General features: G+C 39.7%; 1 protein-coding gene across 13 annotated transcripts in view; it reads left to right on the top strand.

Annotated features, from left to right (window-relative positions):
• SMARCA2 (SWI/SNF related, matrix associated, actin dependent regulator of chromatin, subfamily a, member 2) overlaps positions 1–17,814 on the top strand; it is a 169,836-nt gene that overhangs the window by 112,155 nt on the left and 39,867 nt on the right. For 12 of the 13 annotated variants that reach the window (XM_039544652.1, XM_039544656.1, XM_039544650.1 and 9 more), the window contains one exon: positions 10,305–10,523. In XM_039544652.1, the coding sequence (XP_039400586.1) occupies positions 10,305–10,523 (219 nt within the window). Of the gene's footprint in view, positions 1–10,304; positions 10,524–13,808; positions 13,974–17,814 lie in introns of those variants that run through there. The other variant, XM_039544665.1, reaches the window with a different exon arrangement.

The following is a 17,814-nucleotide window of genomic DNA, read 5'->3' as shown; positions in this document are numbered from 1 at the left end:
GTTGAATTCATGGCTAACTTCAACAAGGTTTTGAAGCTTTCTCTATTTGGATTAAGCTTGAGCATCATCACAAAACAACCAATAAGGAGGGGATCAGGAGTAATGACAGTTTTTACATTATTTGTGCTTAAATCATGCTATTAATGCACCTGAAAACCTCTAAAGGAAAGTAGGGTGAGTTAATTTAATGCAAGGCTATTTAAATCACTGATTTAAATCACCAAATGAAAAGCCTCGATTTAAATCATCAATTTTAATCAACTTTCCCACTTCACTTACTTTCTAAAGAAAGGTACATTCTCATTGGTTAATATAACCATGAAAATGTGTGAATTTACAGCTAAACATAGACTCCATCAGTTACCTTGGTACCACTGCCAACTTCAGAGCTGACACAACTTCCAACTCCGGAAACAACGGAGGCATACTCGGTGCCGCTGGAACTGTGTCCACCATTGGCAGCAGCTCCTTCGTTATTCTGGGCTACAAATGAGTCAGACCAGTTGCTCACACGCTCAGGGTTGGCTCCACCTTTATCCCCTGAAGGCCAGGACTCTTTGGTGTCCAGAATGGAACCTTCTGCCTCTTGCTGTCCATCACCTGATATGAAGCAGGGGCCGTTCATGGAGAACTATGGGTACCAGGATTGGTGCTTGTCTCGCGCTCGGGCTGAGGGGCCCTGGCCTGGCACCTGCTGGCCACCTATGCCCTATCCATGCCAGTGGCCTCCATGGAATGTGTGGGATGCTCCTCAGTTGCAGAAGTCCCACTCCTCATCTCACTTGAAGGTGAGCTCAACGACCAGGTCTGTGGCAGTGACCGTCAGTCTGGCACTGGCCCAGGCACAGGTGATCCTTTACCTTGTGGAGCCACGAGAGTCATTCCATACAAGTCCATCAGTCCTGGACAGGGGTCCCCAACGCGGTGCCATGGCGCCCATGGGGGCATATAAATGCGCCCGTGTCCTGGCCAGCGGTAGAGCATCTGCTGAAATGCCGCCGAATTTCTGCGGTGTTTCGGTGGCGACGTCTCTCGATGACATCACTTGCCGACAAGCAACATCATCGAGAGGCGGCGACACCAAAATGCTGCAGAAATTGGGCGGCATTTTGGCGAGTGCTCCACCGCCGCCATGGTCCTTCGTCTGGCACCCGCCAGATGAAAAGGTTGGGGACCACTGACTCAGGCAGTGGTGCTATAAGGAGGGCTTTGGGATGTATGGCCACTGGGAGGCATTCATGGACAGAGGACTGTTCTCTTGGGATGGACTTCACCTCAGTAGGGAGGGAAATAGACTTCCAGGATGGAGCCTGGCACAATTGATTAAGAGAGCTTTAAACTAGGAACTGGGGGGAGATGGTTGGGAGATGTCCAGGTAATCTCCATGCCGGATTTTAACATTGAGAGGGAAGAAAACAAAGCAAGAAAGGATACTGTTGTGGGTAGGAGAATGGACATACGGAGGAAGGGTAGTGTAGATACAATTCTAATAGGTGATACTGGCGGTAGAATGTCTGGGCCTAATCGGGCAAAGAATGTGAGTGAAGCCAAACAGCAAGAATTAAGATGTTTGTATACCAATGCAAGGAGCCTTGGTAACAAAATGGAGGAACTAGAGTTACTGGTGCAGGAAGTGAAACCGGATATTATAGGGATAACAGAAACATGGTGGAATAGTAGTCATGACTGGAGTACAGGTATTGAAGGGTATGTGCTGTTTAGGAAAGACAGAAATAAAGGCAAAGGTGGTGGAGTAGCATTGTATATCAATGATGAGGTAGACTGTAAAGAAATAAGAAGGGACGGAATGGATAAGACACAGTCTGTCTGGGCAAAAATCATATTGGGGAGGAAAGCTACTAGAGCCTCCCCTGAGATAGTGCTTGGGGTGTGCTACAGACCGCCGGGATCTGATCTGGATATGGATAGAGACCTTTTTAATGTTTTTAATGAAGTAAATACTAATGGGAATTGTGTGATCATGGGAGACTTTAACTTCCCAGATATAGACTGGAGGACAGTGCTAGTAGTAATAATAGGGCTCAGATTTTCCTAGATGTGATAGCTGATGGATTCCTTCACCAAGTAGTTGCTGAACCAAAAAGAGGGGATGCCATTTTAGATTTGGTTTTGGTGAGTAGTGAGGACCTCATAGAAGAAATGGTTGTAGGGGACAACCTTGGTTTGAGCGATCATGAGCTAATTCAGTTTAAACTAAATGGAAGGATAAACAAAAATAGATCTGTGACTAGGGTTTTGATTTCAAAAGGGCTAATTTTAAAGAATTAAGGAAATTAGTTAGGGACGTGGATTGGACTGAAGAACTTGGGGATCTAAAGGTGGAGGAAGCCTGGAATTACTTCAAGTCCAAGTTGCAGAAACTATCAGAAGCCTGCATCCCAAAAAAGGGGAAAAATTCATAGGCAGGAATTGTAGACCAAGCTGGATGAGCAAGCATCTCAGAGAGATGATTAAGAAAAAGCAGAAAGCCTACAAGGAATGGAAGATGGGAGTGATCAGCAAGGAAAGCTACCTTATTGAGGTCAGAACATCTAGGGATAAAGTGAGAAAGGCCAAAAGCCATGTAGACTTGGACCTTGCAAAGGGAATTAAAACCAATAGTAAAAGGTTCTATAGCCATATAAATAAGAAGAAAACAAAGAAAGAAGAAGTTGGACTGCTAAACACTGAGGATGGAGTGGAAGTTATAATCTAGGCATAGCCCAATATCTAAACAAATACTTTGCCTCAGTCTTTAATGAGGCTAATGAGGAGCTTAGGGATAATGGTAAGATGACAAATAGGAATGAGGATATGGAGGCAGGTATTACCACATCCGAGGTAGAAGCCAAACTCGAACAGCTTAATGGGACGAAATCAGGGGGCCCAGATAATCTTCCTCCAAGAATATTAAAGAAACTGGCACATGAAATTGCAAGCCCATTAGCAAGAATTTTTAATGAATCTGTAAACTCGGGGGTTGTACCATCTGACTGGAGAATTGCTAACATAGTTCCTATCTTTAAGAAAGGGAAAAAATGTGATCCAGGCAACTACAGGCCTGTAGTATGCAAGGTCTTGGAAAAAATGTTGAAGGCAAAAGTAGTCAAGGACATTGAGGTCAGTGGTAATTGGGACAAAATACAACATGGTTTTACAAAAGGGAGATCGTGCCAAACCAATCTCCTTCTTTGAGAAGGTAACAGATTTTTTAGACAAAGGAAACACAGTGGATCTAATTTACCTTGATTTCAGTAAGGCATTTGATACGGTTCCACATGGGGAATTATTAGCTAACTTGGAAAAGATGGGGATCAATATGAAAATTGAAAGGTGGATAAGGAACTGGTTAAAGGGGAGACTACAATGGGTCATCATACTGAAAGGTGAATTGTCAGGCTGGAGGGAGGTTACTAGTGGAGTTCTTCAGGGATCTGTTTTGGGACCAATCTTATTGAATCTATTTATTACTGACCTTGGCAGAAAGAGTGGGAATGTGCTAATAAAGTTTGTGAATGACACAAAGCTGGGAGGTATTGCCAATACAGAGAAGGACCGGGATCTCATACAGGAAGATCTGGATGACCTTGTAAACTGGAATAGGATGAAATTCAATAGTGAAAAGTGCAAGATCATGCATTTAGGGATTAATAACAAGAACTATTGTTATAAGCTGGGGAGGCATCAGTTGGAAGTAACAGAGAAGGAGAAGGACCTCGGAGTATTGGTTGATCACAGGATGATCAATGTGATATGGCTGTGAAAAAAGCTAACGCGGTCTTTGGATGCATCAGACGAGGTATTTCCAGTAGAGATAAGGAGGTGTTAGTACAATTATACAAGGCACTGGTGAGACCTCATCTGGAATACTGTGTGCAGTTCTGGTCTCCCATGTTTAAGAAGGATGAATTCAAACTGTAACAGGTTCAGAGAAGGGCTACTAGGATGATCCAGGAATGGAAAACCTGTCATATGAAAGGAGACTCAAAGAGCTTGGCTTGTTTAGCCTAACCAAAAGAAGGCTGAGGGGAGATATGATTGCTCTCTATAAATATATCAGAGGAATAAATACCAAGGAGGAAGAGGAATTATTTAAGCTCAATACCACTGTGGACACAAAAACAAATGGATATAAACTGGCTATCAGGAAGTTTAGACTTGAAATTAGACGAAGGTTTCTAACCATCAGAGGAGTGAAGTTCTGGAACTGCCTTCCAACTGAAGTAGTGGGGGCAAAAGACATATCTGGCTTTAAGACTAAGATTGATAAATTTATGGAGGGGATGGTATAATGGGATAGCCTAATTTTGGCAATTAATTGATCTTGGATTATTAACAGGTAAATATGTCCAATGGTCTGTGATGGGGTGGGATCTGAGTTACTACAGAGAATTCTTTCCTAGGTGTCTGGCTGGTGAGTCTTGCCCACGTGCTCAGGGTTTAGCTGATTGCCATATTTGGGGTCGGGAAGGAATTTTCCTCCAGGGCAGATTGTCAGAAGCCCTGGGATTTTTCGCCTTCCTCTGCAGCCTTGGGCACAGGTCACTTGCTGGAAGGTTGTATGCACCTTGAAGTCTTTAAACCATGATTTGAGGACTTCAATGGTTTGATACAGGAGTGGGTGGGTGAGATTCTGTGGCCTGCATTGTGCAGGAGGTCAGACTAGATGATCATAATGGTCCCTTCCGACCTTAAAAATCTATGATTCTATGATTAAGAAAATCTTCTTCCCAACTTGACTGAGATATCAAGGCTCAGTATACAGGGCTGGCTGACAGAAAACAAAAAACTTTTTCCTTGTTAACAGAGTATACCTGATATTAAAATTACTGAGAAAGCAAACATGGAACCCACATCCCCAATGCTAATATGAGCATAACTTTTCAGACTAAAACTGTATTTTAATGTGTCTACCTATAATAGGTTATTTTATTAACAATTAAAGCATTTCCTATCCACTAATGCTTGCCTTAACTCCTTGGGTTTTGAAGGATGTGTTAACTTCATTTCCAGACTTCTAACGCTTAGGGTATGTCTACACTACCCACCGATCCGGTGGGTAGCCATCGATCTATCGGGGATCGATTTATCGCGTGTAGTGTAGACGCGATAAATGGATCCCCGATTGCTCTCCCGTCGACTGCTGAAGTCCAGCTCGGCGAGAGGCGGAAGCAAAGTCGACAGGGGAGTGGCGGCCGTCAATCCCACGCCGCGAGGACGCGAAGTAAGTTATTCTAAGTCGATCTAAGATATGTCAACTTCAGCTACGCTATTCTCAGAGCTGAAGTTGCATATCTTAGATCGATCCTCCCCCATGCCCCACTGTGGACCAGGCCTTAGTGTCAGCTCCTTACTTTCCTTCACAGCAGATAAAAACTAATGAATTTTTGAAAAAGATAATCTGATTTTTATTACTGAAATCACGTTTTTGGTTTTGTTATTTAAATTATAAATTTAATTAAAAGTTTTTCTTTTTAAAAATGAACTTTAACTTAAATCTGAATGTAATACAAAATTTGTTGGTCTAAACTTATTATAACCTCTTAAAACATTTAAATAAAAAAAAATGCTGAATCCATGAGCCTCTATCAAAAACTTTGAATAGAAGTCTGCTTTTCTACATAAAGAAAGAATATGGGGGAAAACATTCAATTTTTGAGGTCAAGCTTTAATGGCACAGTAGGTCATATACTGCAGTTGTCCCCAACCTTTTCATCTGGCGGGCCTCATCATGTCTTTGCTCCATCATCCGCTCAAACCTCTTTCTAAACTCGACCGAGTTGCCACCTGCATCTCCAATCCTCAGATCTTTTCTTCCATCAGCTCTATCAGGCGGCACTTCATGCAGACGAAACTCTTTTCAGGTACCTCCTCCAGGATCATGTACATGCCGCAGCTTCCACATCCAGTCATCTTCATTGTCTTCCACTGCTTGGGTCACTACAGCTGCTGCCTCTGTATCTGTCATAGGCTTCCCACCTAAATCCTGTAAATCTGAGATACACAAACCAACCCAAAAAACCACCACCCACAGCAAAACAAATCCTCCACAAGCACAAAGACACTGCTAGAACACGGCACACTCCCTTCAGTAGCCTGTGTGTTCTTCTGCCTGCCTCTCTTAGTCTTCCCCAAAACTCCCCCTGTAAACTCCCACTCAGACTCCCCTGTTTACAGCTCTGTTTGCTGGCTCCTGGGCTGCTGCCTGACTGGCTGGCTACCTTTATAGGACCCCTAGTCAGAGAAGCATCATCACCAGTAATAAAGATTCTGCTTTCACTGATGCCTGTACAATCCTGTTCCCTTCAGTCGGGTTGCACAACTGTAAGTGGAATTTAACAGACTGCTATATTGATACATAAGAAGGAATAGAATTTAACAACCTGTCTTAGCTGAGCTAAGAGGAGTAAAAGGTAGTAATGTATTTTAGTCATGAAAGTTAGCAGACTGAATAGAGATGGGAGCTGATTGATTTAGCAAGAAGGCACCATTTGTACACTCTATTTTCAGATTATAACTGTTCCTTGGCCTAAATCCTCATATGCAGCTGAAGAGCATACAAAACCATCCAGGAAAGGATGTGCAAAAGTGGCTTTTGCTTTCCTGATTAGGGCAAGCCCTCCGGCATAACTCAAAGAAACCTGAAGGGGCTGATATGGCAGCTAGTGATCAGTGAGATGTAAAGAAGCTGCAGCCACATTACTTTCCAGGCCATGCCTCCTGTGCTGATAGTGGTGCACAGGGTCATAGAAGCAACTTAGCAAACCAAATGAGCCCTTTGCATTGGTGTGATTCTCTCATAATCAGTTACACAACAGGACATCTGTGCCCAGCACATTGCATCCCAGTATCAGGCCTTTATGTTGAAAATATTCTTTGTACTGGTATTAAGTAAGAATACAGCCAAGTTTACAGCCAAGTCATTAGCACCAGGAAACAAGATATTTGTGGCTGAGATATTCTTACCTTACCTTATTCATAAATACTTCTCCATAGTATACTATCACTGTAGCATGTCTTATAAACATTTCTGTATGCTGCGATAATCAGTGGAATGCCTCTCCTCCTTTTTATCCCATAATTCTATCCTATTAGAATCTTTTCAACTCCTTATTCCACACACAGGTAGCGCTGCCTGCCCAGAGGCTCAGCACATGAATTCCAAACAGACCCACCTGTTGGGTCTTCGAGATTTACTATAAGCCTATCTTCTAGTCAGTAGCAGGAAGCACTTCCCATTTCTAGGCCAAGAAGTATTGCATTTAATCCTCCTTCAGTGTTCAGAGTAAAGATTTATAGGCAGATTTCAAGGCAAATGCTTGCTTTGTGTTTGAAAGGTAGTAATAAATTGAAATTCTTTCTTGCTTTTGGGTGCTTACTTATAATTCAGGCACACACCGGTATTTAAAGGACTTGTATGTATGGACAAATAAAAAGAAATCCCAGCATTTTGTCAGATTTCTTTCCAGACATGGCATTAGATATTAAAGAAATTGCCTAGGGCAGCGATTCTTAAACTGGAGTTTATAGCCAGCAAGGCGTCAGCTGGCAATTTTATTTAAAAAAAAAAAATAATAATGCCAAAGTAGTACTGATTGGAGTTCAGTCCAGCCATCAAGACAGGTGTCTGTGAAACTAAATGACTGGATCTCTGCATTCTCCCTATTTCAGTTTCAGGTTACTATCAATAAGCTCTTGTCTAGGGCTTATTAACCTAGACAAGATAACCTTCAGTTATTTCCAGTTATTTAACATTCAAAATTCATTCCCCTCCCTTTTACCCACCCACTACAACTGCTCCTAAATCTGATCAAAACCTACCTTGAATTTAGGGAGGAGAAACAACACAGAGGGAAAGGAAGCTTTCTACTTAAACTGGAGTAACTCGGGCCCCATCAAGTGCTTTCAAGCACATCTGTCCCCTGACTCAACAATAATAGAATTATGTGTTTTCCTTCCCTTTTCCCAGGCACCCAGTGGCATGGTATCACTGGATGCGTAGTGATAGTTAACAATTGTGAATATTGTGGACAACCTCTAACCCACATATGTTATTGACTTTTCTTGTCACTTGCTGCAAGGGATAGCAACCTTATTTTCTGGTTGCACCACTAGCAAGAATAGAAAAAATCATCGGTGAGACTTAGCTGTGTCATTGAAATGTTTATTAGTGTGTTGCAACAAATCTTTAACTTTTCCTGCCTTTCTTGATAAACAAAATAAGGGAAAATATAAACTTGTTTCTAGTTAAAGTATAATATAAATAAAGCTATGTCTAGTGCTATTTTTTAACTTAAGTAAGGACTCCTAATCTGAAATCATCCTTTGAAATAGGATCCTAGGACCCAAAAGGTTTGAGCTGATACTTTTATTTGTGCTATTTTAATTAATTTTTCTTCTCAAAACCAAAATGGCAGTATATTATTTATCCTTATGCTAAAAATAGGTAGTTGTAAGCTCTAGATGAGAGTCATCCCCCTTGTTGCTCCTTTTTAGGACCAACACAGTCGTAATATAGAAGGAATAGACTGCCTGTTTCATAGGTCAGTAATACAGGATGGTTTTGAAGCTGACGGTTTTAGGCCATGATCATTCAAACAAGTACATGCTCAACTTTTACTTACCTGGACGTGTTTGCAGCACAGGGGCCTTAGTCACTAGGTTAGTTTCAGGCATAACCGAGGTTGCTGTGGGTGCATGTGTATAACCTCTGTATAGTACCAGAGTTACAGTGACACCAGATAGAACCATTAATGGTTCTGTCGGTCTGTCACTGACATATAGGAAGATTTGATCATAGGTGTCCCAGTAATACAAGGGCTTTATGAATAGCTTTGGGGGAGCAGAATCCTCACTTGCAATCTTTTGTAGTCAGGCTCAAGGAGAGTGGCTTAACTTTTTTCCTCTCATGTTTTCCCTCAGAAAAAAAAGCATAATTAATATGCATTTTAACTTAGCCTTTCAATCCATGTCTTGCAAATAGCAAACCAAGCACTTCTACAAGGGTAAAAAGTTAATTATTTAAGGGATGCTGATCTATGCAACTTATGGGAATAGTGTACTTTACTAATCCTTGCTACTACATTCTTTGCCAGACCTGCCAACAGTTGAACCTGTGCTAGGTTGCCAGTTAGTTAATACAGAAATTGCCATATTTAAAAAGGCGAATAGAAAAGTCTGTGTAATGTAGAGTTATATTTAAAATGCATGCCATGTAAGGAGGTTCAAGATGGCAACTTGATCACTTGTGCTTTGGTTATCCCAGAGAGGTTGAAAGGATGATGCTCTTCAATTTGCATTAGATATAGTACAGTGTGTAGCCACAACAGAGGTAAGAATGGATTGTTTGAGTAAAAAGGTTTGTAACAAGTCAGTGACCACAGCTGTAGCGGCTTTCAGTGTTACAATACCTTATTGTTTATTCAAAATATGAAGTCCAAAAATTTTGCAACCACTTAATGGTCAACTACTTAGTTAATTGGAATTGGGAATCCAAATCTTATATGCAGCTTTATATAATCTCAACAGTGTACTCTATTTTATGGAATAAGCACTTGCCAAGTATGAAAATAAACCAGGCATTTCTCTGAGTCAGAAAAATATTAGTGCTGTAACACAATCTGATACTTCTAGTATTCCTACATTTTTTAAGTAGCATAATCTGGTGGATTTGGGGGAGGGGGTGTTAAAATTTATACCTGGTATTCCAGTAAACAGCTATCAACATTTCAAGTGGATAGCATTCTAGCTCTGATAACAAAGAGACAAGGTGTCCTTTGAATAGGATTGAGGCTTAGGAACTTCTTTATTCTAATTCCAGCTCAGATAATTCCCTCTGCAGCTTTGGACATAGTTTTTCCCTTCAGTAAAATGGGAATAACACCTCAAAGGGTTGTTATCAAACAATTTTAGTGTTTGTAAATTACTTATATCAGCGATAATACACTATAAAATATGTGCAAAAGTAGAGACAGCATTTTAAACAGTAACTATCCCACTACTGTTATGGCTTGATTTTCGGGGGCGCTAAGTATCTGCTCCTCCCATTTACTTCAGTGGGAACTGTAGGTTCTCAGTACCTCAGAAATAGAAGCCACTGTGTAATAACAAACCTGAATTGAAGATTCATGACCAATTATCATGTATGGATATTCCTCGTTATAAATACTCTATAGAAGTATGAAGAATTGGGGAGGAAATGTAGTCAGACTGATTTTAAAAGAACATTATGTAAAACTTAATGCAGTATAAAATACCCAGCTTTCCCCCACTGGTCTTAACCACTGTATTGGTTGCCCTTGCAGCGTATGGACATGGATCGTCGCAGAGAGGATGCCCGAAATCCCAAGCGCAAGCCTCGCTTGATGGAGGAGGATGATCTGCCATCCTGGATTATTAAAGACGATGCTGAAGTAGAAAGGCTCACCTGTGAGGAAGAGGAAGAAAAAATATTTGGGAGGGGGTCCCGTCAGCGCAGAGATGTGGACTACAGTGATGCTCTCACAGAGAAACAGTGGCTCAGGGTATGTGCCACATTTTTCCTTTCTGACAGCTGGTATTTGTTGTTTGTGGGAATTTGGGGGTTTTTTGGGTGGAGTGGGGTTGTCAGTGATGATTAGAAAGTTGGAGTTAGAGGAATGTGTGGAATTAAAAATATAAGTTAAGTTGCTGGAACCAGGCACTGTTGCTAGACCTGGAGTCAGTATTGCTCTCTGTGTTGCAAATATTCTGTTGCCATAGATCTAGCTGGTTTTCACTCACGTACTATTGTAGTGTTTCAGTAATGCAGATGCTTTTTCATGTTGTCTATCAGACCACTGATTATTGTGGGATAAAACAAGACACAAAAACACACTGAGCTTAATTAGAAATCCAGAAAACTTTGGAAAAGTCTTCTCTCTCACACTTCTGTGCATTTCCTGGTTCCAGTGAGATCAGAAAACTTCCAAAAGAGACTGTTTATTGCAGGATTTCCAGGCGAGAGAGCCTTGGCTCAAGAATCCAAACTTGGCTGATTATTCACACCACATCTCTGATCCTTTTGAGATTTCCCTAGCATCCTATGCACACACCTAATAATCTTCAGTGCATATAGCCTTTCAGTAGGTTATTATTTGTCAGAGGGTGGTAGGGAGTTGACGTTTAATCTTCAGAAAGTGTTTCCAAAACCACGTAAGAGACTTTTAGCATTCTTTTCTCAACTAGAATTCCCAGAAAGAATTGATAAAATGTATATTTTAGTCAGTAATCTGCATATACATACCTACTGTATTTGAGTAAGTAGGTGGTGATCTATTAAAGTATCAAAATTGTGCACCTGTGTGACTAACAAGAGCAGCAATGGACACTGCCAGCATGAGCATATATTCAAAAGCTAACCAATTAACATGCATATTGGGAAATTGAATCATCTGACATTTGATACATTTTATTTCTCAAGTGTTTCATTACTAGAAGTTTTGATTTGACTAGTTACTATTTATTGTGGAGGGGATGGCAGGGAGAGATGTGTTGTGTTCTCCACAACTTTGAGCAATAAAGTTTTCCTGCATCCTTTAATTGGAGTACCTAGGGGATTATAGATGATATGACAATCTTTAAATATATACAACTACCAGAGTTTATAATTAGCTTTACCCCCAAGGCATTGCCACTGTAACATGATCACATGCGTATTGGACAAAAATTTTAGATCAACCGTTCCTTGCTAATGAAAACTTGTAAACAATAAGATGCTTTAAAATAACACTAAGGCTTTCCAAAAATATACACGATCCAGTAAATTCTAAATTAAGAAAGACATTTTCTCTTTAATTCATAGCATTCTTCCCTCCCACGGATCTGTTACAATAAATACTTCAGAACTAGACCTGTCAATCACTGACAGCTGAAGAATGCCCCGTAGTTCCCTCCAGTTTATCTGCCTCACCAATGGGTGTGGCTCCCCAAGATCACCCTTGCTTTAAATCAGGCTGTGTAAGGGCTTATTTTTATGTGGGAGCTTTGTATATGTTACTTTTACATTCAGTCAGAATAAGATATATTTTTAAGGTATAATTTTGTAGCCAGTGGCCAGCAGCCATTTTGTAGCCAGGGCTCTTAATTTGATTTTATAGTGGTTTTGATTAGGTAATACAGATTTGCTCAGTGGGGTGTCTGCCTTATGTTCATTATTCATTCCAATTTAGCTTTTCATCTAATGGCTCTTATATTTATCTAATCCTAATGTTTATCTAATCCTAATGTTTTACCTGAGCTTTGTTGGTGGTTGTGATATAGGAGATAAAAGATAGATATCTGTAAAATTGGGTAAAAGCTGTTGTCTGCAGAATCTTCTCACACGCTATACAAGAATCTTTTCTGATTTCTATTCTTCCCTCATTCCTCTCCCCTTTCTGGTTACAGTGCATAACTTTCTTTTGTATCACAAAGTTCAGTGACTTGCTGAATATCTACTTAATAGTCAAATAAGTGATTATTTTCCCCGGGCACTGGGAGAAAAGTGCATTCCAAACTAAATGGAGTGCTGTGAAGTACTTTATTGCATATCCGATTGAATTTATTAACCTTTTTACAAAAAAATTATCTTGTTTCAAAAATGTGTCCCTCTGACCCCAGTGTCCTGAATCCATGGATACCAATTACTCCATGATAAGAGGTCACTAAATCACAAGCACCAAACCTGCCTTACAATATAGGAAACTGAGCCTTTTGCCTGGGACTGCAATCTGTCAGAGCAGCAGAAATTGGGTGTAAGTTACTTCCCACTGACAGAAGGGAATATTGAACAATATTGCCCTCCCTCTGGTGGAGAGTACTGCAGGTCTTCTCGCATTATGGTTCCTTCCTTGAGGAAGGAAATTAAGCTACCCCATGGCTTGCAAGTTTGCATGGAGCCTGAGTAGTTATTTATTATTACTTGTATTGAAGTCTAGCTGCAGTTGAAAGAAATTCCATTCAGAGTGACAGTTCCAGAAAATAAAAGGAAATGAGGTGTCCTGACTGATACTTCTCAGTTACAATGAAATTAAAACTAAAGATACACTTTAGATGAAGGGAGCTTTCCTTCTTTAAGAGTCCGTTAGAAAATAGCAGGTTTGAAGGATGAATGAGAACCAGGGAAGTTTATCCTCCCAATATTTATTTTTAAGCAAATAAACTGCCCTTACTCTGCTGGATACCTTCTGCAGTAAGTATTTTGAGGCAGTACCAAAAGTACAATGTTGGGACTTAACAAACAAGCCTTGAAATACTGCTTTGTATTTAGGATGTGCTCTCAGGAAACAGATCCAGAGTCCCAGAAACTGGTTTTATGGAGGGAAGTCTTGAAAAGAGAAGTTCTGAGTGACCATTCAGGAGAAACAAAAAGCAGTAAAACATTTTATGGTTTGTTAATAGGATTTTTTTTTTCATTTTCTTTTCGGCTGTTTCTCCAAAGATTTTTTTAAAATATCTGAACAAATATTACTATAGTTTCTACTGGTGCCTTGAATACATTCTCGTCTAGGAAACAGGCTAATAATGTGACAAAAATGTGTAATGGGGCACACAAGCCTCCATGCAAGGCAGGAAGGGGTTAATGGGTTACTAAAGGCCCAATTAACCAAAATTAAGACACATGGAGCAGGAAGCAGGCTTCCAGGGAAGGGCTTAAAAATAAGAGGCCACCCTCCAGTTGGAGGGGAACTGCAGAGAGCAGATGTGGAGGGTTTACTGAGAGAGAAGGCTGGCTAGAGCTAGGAACTGAAAAACTAGTGCCTAACAGATCTTCCAGAGTAAGGAGAGTGTTTACATTTGTGTTGTTGCATACTTGTTTCTGATTTCGAGTGCCCCAAAAAGGGTAGCACTGTAAGAGGCCTAGCTGGAAGGCTAAATCTGTGCAAAGCCAGAGGGCATTGGAAATTGGGCAGAGCCGTGGAAGAGCAACTGAGAAACTGATGCTACACTGCACAGTGCCACAGGGAGGTGCTCGGGTAAGGAATGTGCAATAACAAACATCCTCTGGTATTTTGAACAACAGCATTGTGAGCAGCAATGTTGAGGACCTTAGCCAAAGTGAGCTGCATACCGATTTAGAACAAGGTTTTTAAGATAGCTTGTTTTGCTAGGTTGAGTTTCTAAAAGCCAGCCAACGTGAACTGAAACTACAAGTTCTATGTTTTAAAGACAAGATTTTCATGTCATTTCTTAGGCAAAATTTTGAAACCCTCAGTTATCTGAGCCTGCAATTTAGGTAACTGGGATGGTATTGCTTACACTGAAATTCAAAACAGTTACTGAAACCATGGTGCTCAAATTATTGTTAAACCTTTCCCAGACTTCCATAAAGAGAAAATCCTCATTATAACCTCAAAAAACACAAAGATGGAATAATATTTTGTGATCTGAGTCAGAAAAAACAAACGCTTGAAAACTAGATTTTCACAATACGTGTTCAAAACTCTTCTAAAAAAATCTTTTAATTAGTGCATTTTCGTGCTTGTGAAAAGTGCTGGGTTTATGGCATTGGAAATTAAGATGTGTCTGCAGAATAACGACAGCACAAGCAATGGCAATGCAAGCTGCCCCACTCTGTCTGCTTAATGGACCTTGATCAATATTGGAGAGCTACCTCTTTCTCTGTATCATTGGATCTTTTTGCTTCTCTGAGATTGCAAACAGTATTGATCATTATGACGGTGGGTTTTATAATGTAGTAGGACCATAACTGTCACCGGCGATTCTTAGGGTTTTGAACAGTGATTGAGTAGTATTGGGTTTCCTGGGCTGGATTTGAATTTGTAAAAGAGGTTACATATAACCTTCCAAGCAACTTGTCATGTGTTTTGGCCACAAATACTCATTCAGGCCTTGTTTTCATTGACAAAAGAGAGATGTGGTTTTTTGTTTTGTTTTGTTTTTTCTCCTTGAGGTAACTGCCACTCATGAGCTACCCCAAGATAAACAGCCCTAGAACCCTCCAGACTTGGCCTTACTAAGTTTATTTCATGGTAAAACTAAAGTGCCTGGTCTTCTCTATGTTTTTTTTATCTCAGAGTAGCTCATACATATTAGTTACTTGGAGGTAAAAAACTTCACTCTTTCAGCAGTGAAGACAAGGCCTCAGTCTGTAGCAAAAAGAGAAATGTTCAATATTTTACTTCACCATTAGCACCAACTTAATGGCTTTCTTTTTTTAATGTGATGTGTCTTGAAAGCAGACCAAAATAGGCGGTAGTATACCTTTGTTTTCCAAGCAGAACACATGGGCTCCTGATCCAGCAAATATGGGTGGGACTCTGTGCACAAGCACAACCCTATGGACTTCAGTGAAACCTGAAAAATAAAAACAGTGGGAGTACACATTTGTAAAATTATGCACATTCTTGAGACTTTGCAGGACCAGGGCCTTACTGGGTAATTGAAATATAAACAAGATTTGTTTTCCAGTTTTGTTTTGTTTTATTGTTATATACTGGGACAAACATGCATAAACACTGTTAAAAACTGGACTCATCAAGATGGATACAATTGCCAAAACCATCTGGTGGAAAGTAAAAACTGGGAGAGCTCTTAAAAATGTAACCTCTAACTCACCTTGAAGTACTAAAAATGAATAGAATATTCTGTCTACTGTACCCTGGAAATATGATTTTGTTGATAAAGAATTAAAATTCTCCTCAAGTAGTTCCAAATTAAATGTAATTAAAATGGAGAGAATTCTAACATCTTAGAAATGGTGGAGAAATGGAAGACTAGTGTGTTGGACATTCATTTTAGTTACCTCTGGATTAAACATAATGAGACATCAACGCTTTGAGCTCCATCTTGTGGCGCTCCTTTTTTGCTGCTTTTTGCAAGGACATTGTTGTTCCTACTGGACTTGTCATCGCACTGTGCTTTCTGTTCCTCTGAGAAGAAACCCCATTTAAACTCCTCTTAGGCCATTGAGCCTGTGGCATCTTGGATTCCTCTGTCTCTTCTTCACCCAGCACCTGACTGGATTAACTGTAAAATGGTAGGATCTTTTGGATACTTCTACCATTAAAGGAATAAGATCTACTTTTTGCCTCTCTCAATGTTCCTTATTGATAAACACAACAGTAGAAAGGGTCTGGCAACGTGGAACTCACTATCTGACTGATAAAAAAATAGCTGTGGTTGTCAATTAACCACAGTTAACTCACACGATTAATTCAAAAAAATTAATGGTGATAAAAAAAATTAATTATGATTAATTGCAGTTTTAATCACACTGTTAAACAATAGAATACCAATTGAAATGTATTAAATATTTTGGATGTTTTTCTACATTTTCATATATATTGTATTCTGTGTTGTAATTGAAATCCGTGTATATAATTTTTATTACAAATATTTGCACTGTAAAAATGATAAACAAAGAACTATGTTTTTCAGTTCACGTCATACCAGTACAATCTCTTTGTCATGAAAGTGCAATTTACAAATGTAGATTTTTGTTATTGTTACATAACTGCACTCAAAAACAAAACAATGTAAAACTTCAGCGCCTACAAGTCCACTTGTAGTCCTACTTCTTGTTCAGCCAATCGCTAAGACAAACAAGTTTGTTTACATTTACAGGCGATATTGCTGCCCTCTCCTTATTTACAATGTCACCAGAAAGTGAGAACAGGCATTTGCATGGCATTTTTGTAGCCAGCACTGCAGGGTATTTTTGTGCCAGATGTGCTGAACATTTGTATGCCCCTTCATGCTTTGGCCACCATTCCAGAGGACATGCTTCCATGCTGATGACACTTGTTAAAAAAAATAATGTGTTAATTAAATTTGTGACTGAACTCCTTGGGGGAGAATTGTATGTCCCCTGCTCTGTTTTACTTGCATTCTGCCATATTTTTCATGTTATAGCAGTCTTGGATGATGACCCAGCACATCTTGTTCATTTTAAGAACACTTTCACTGCAGATTTGACAAAATGCAAAGAAGGTACCAATGTGAGATTTTTAAAGATAGCTACAGCACTGAACCCAAGGTTTAAGAATCTGAAGTGCCTTCCAAAATCTGAAGGTACAAGGTGTGGAGGATGCTTTCAGAAGTCTTAAAAGAGCAACACTCTGATGTGGAAACTACAGAACCTGAAGCACCAAAAAAGAAAATCAACCTTCTTCTGGAGGCATCTGACTCAGATAATGAAAATGAACATGTGTCAGTCCACACTGTTTCAGATTGTTATCGAGCAGAACCCATCATCAGCATGGACATATGTCCTCTGGAATGGTGGTTGAAGCATGAAGGGACATATGAACCTTTAGCTCATCTAGTACGTAAATATCTTTAGATGCCGGCTACAACATTGCCACAAGAACACCTGTTCTCACTTTCAGGTGATATTGTAAACAAGAAGTGAGCAGCATTATTTCCTGCAAATGTATCAAACTTGTTTGTCAGAGCAATTGGCTCAACAAATAATAGACAGCGTGGACTTGCAGGCTTTAAAATTTTACATGGTTTTATTTTTGAATGCAGTTTTTTTTTTTTGGTACATAATTCTACATTTTTAAGTTCAACTTTCAAGATAAAGAGATTGCACTACAGTACTTGCAATAGGGGGATTGAAAAACACAATTTCTTTTGTTTTTTAGAGTGCAAATACTTGTAATAAAAAATAAATATAAAGTGAGCACTGTACACTTTGTATTCTGTGTTGTAATTGAAATCAATATATTTGAAAATGTAGAAAACACCCAAACATATTTAAATAAATGGTATTCTAGTATTAACAGTACAATTAATTGTGATTAATTTTTTAATCGCTTGACTGCCCTAAAAATAACTTTGCAGAATGTTGCA

This window comes from Mauremys reevesii, linkage group 6 (assembly GCF_016161935.1).
Source record: "Mauremys reevesii isolate NIE-2019 linkage group 6, ASM1616193v1, whole genome shotgun sequence".
Classification (NCBI taxonomy): Eukaryota; Metazoa; Chordata; order Testudines; family Geoemydidae; genus Mauremys; species Mauremys reevesii.
This window is presented reverse-complemented; position numbering and strand designations above follow the sequence as displayed.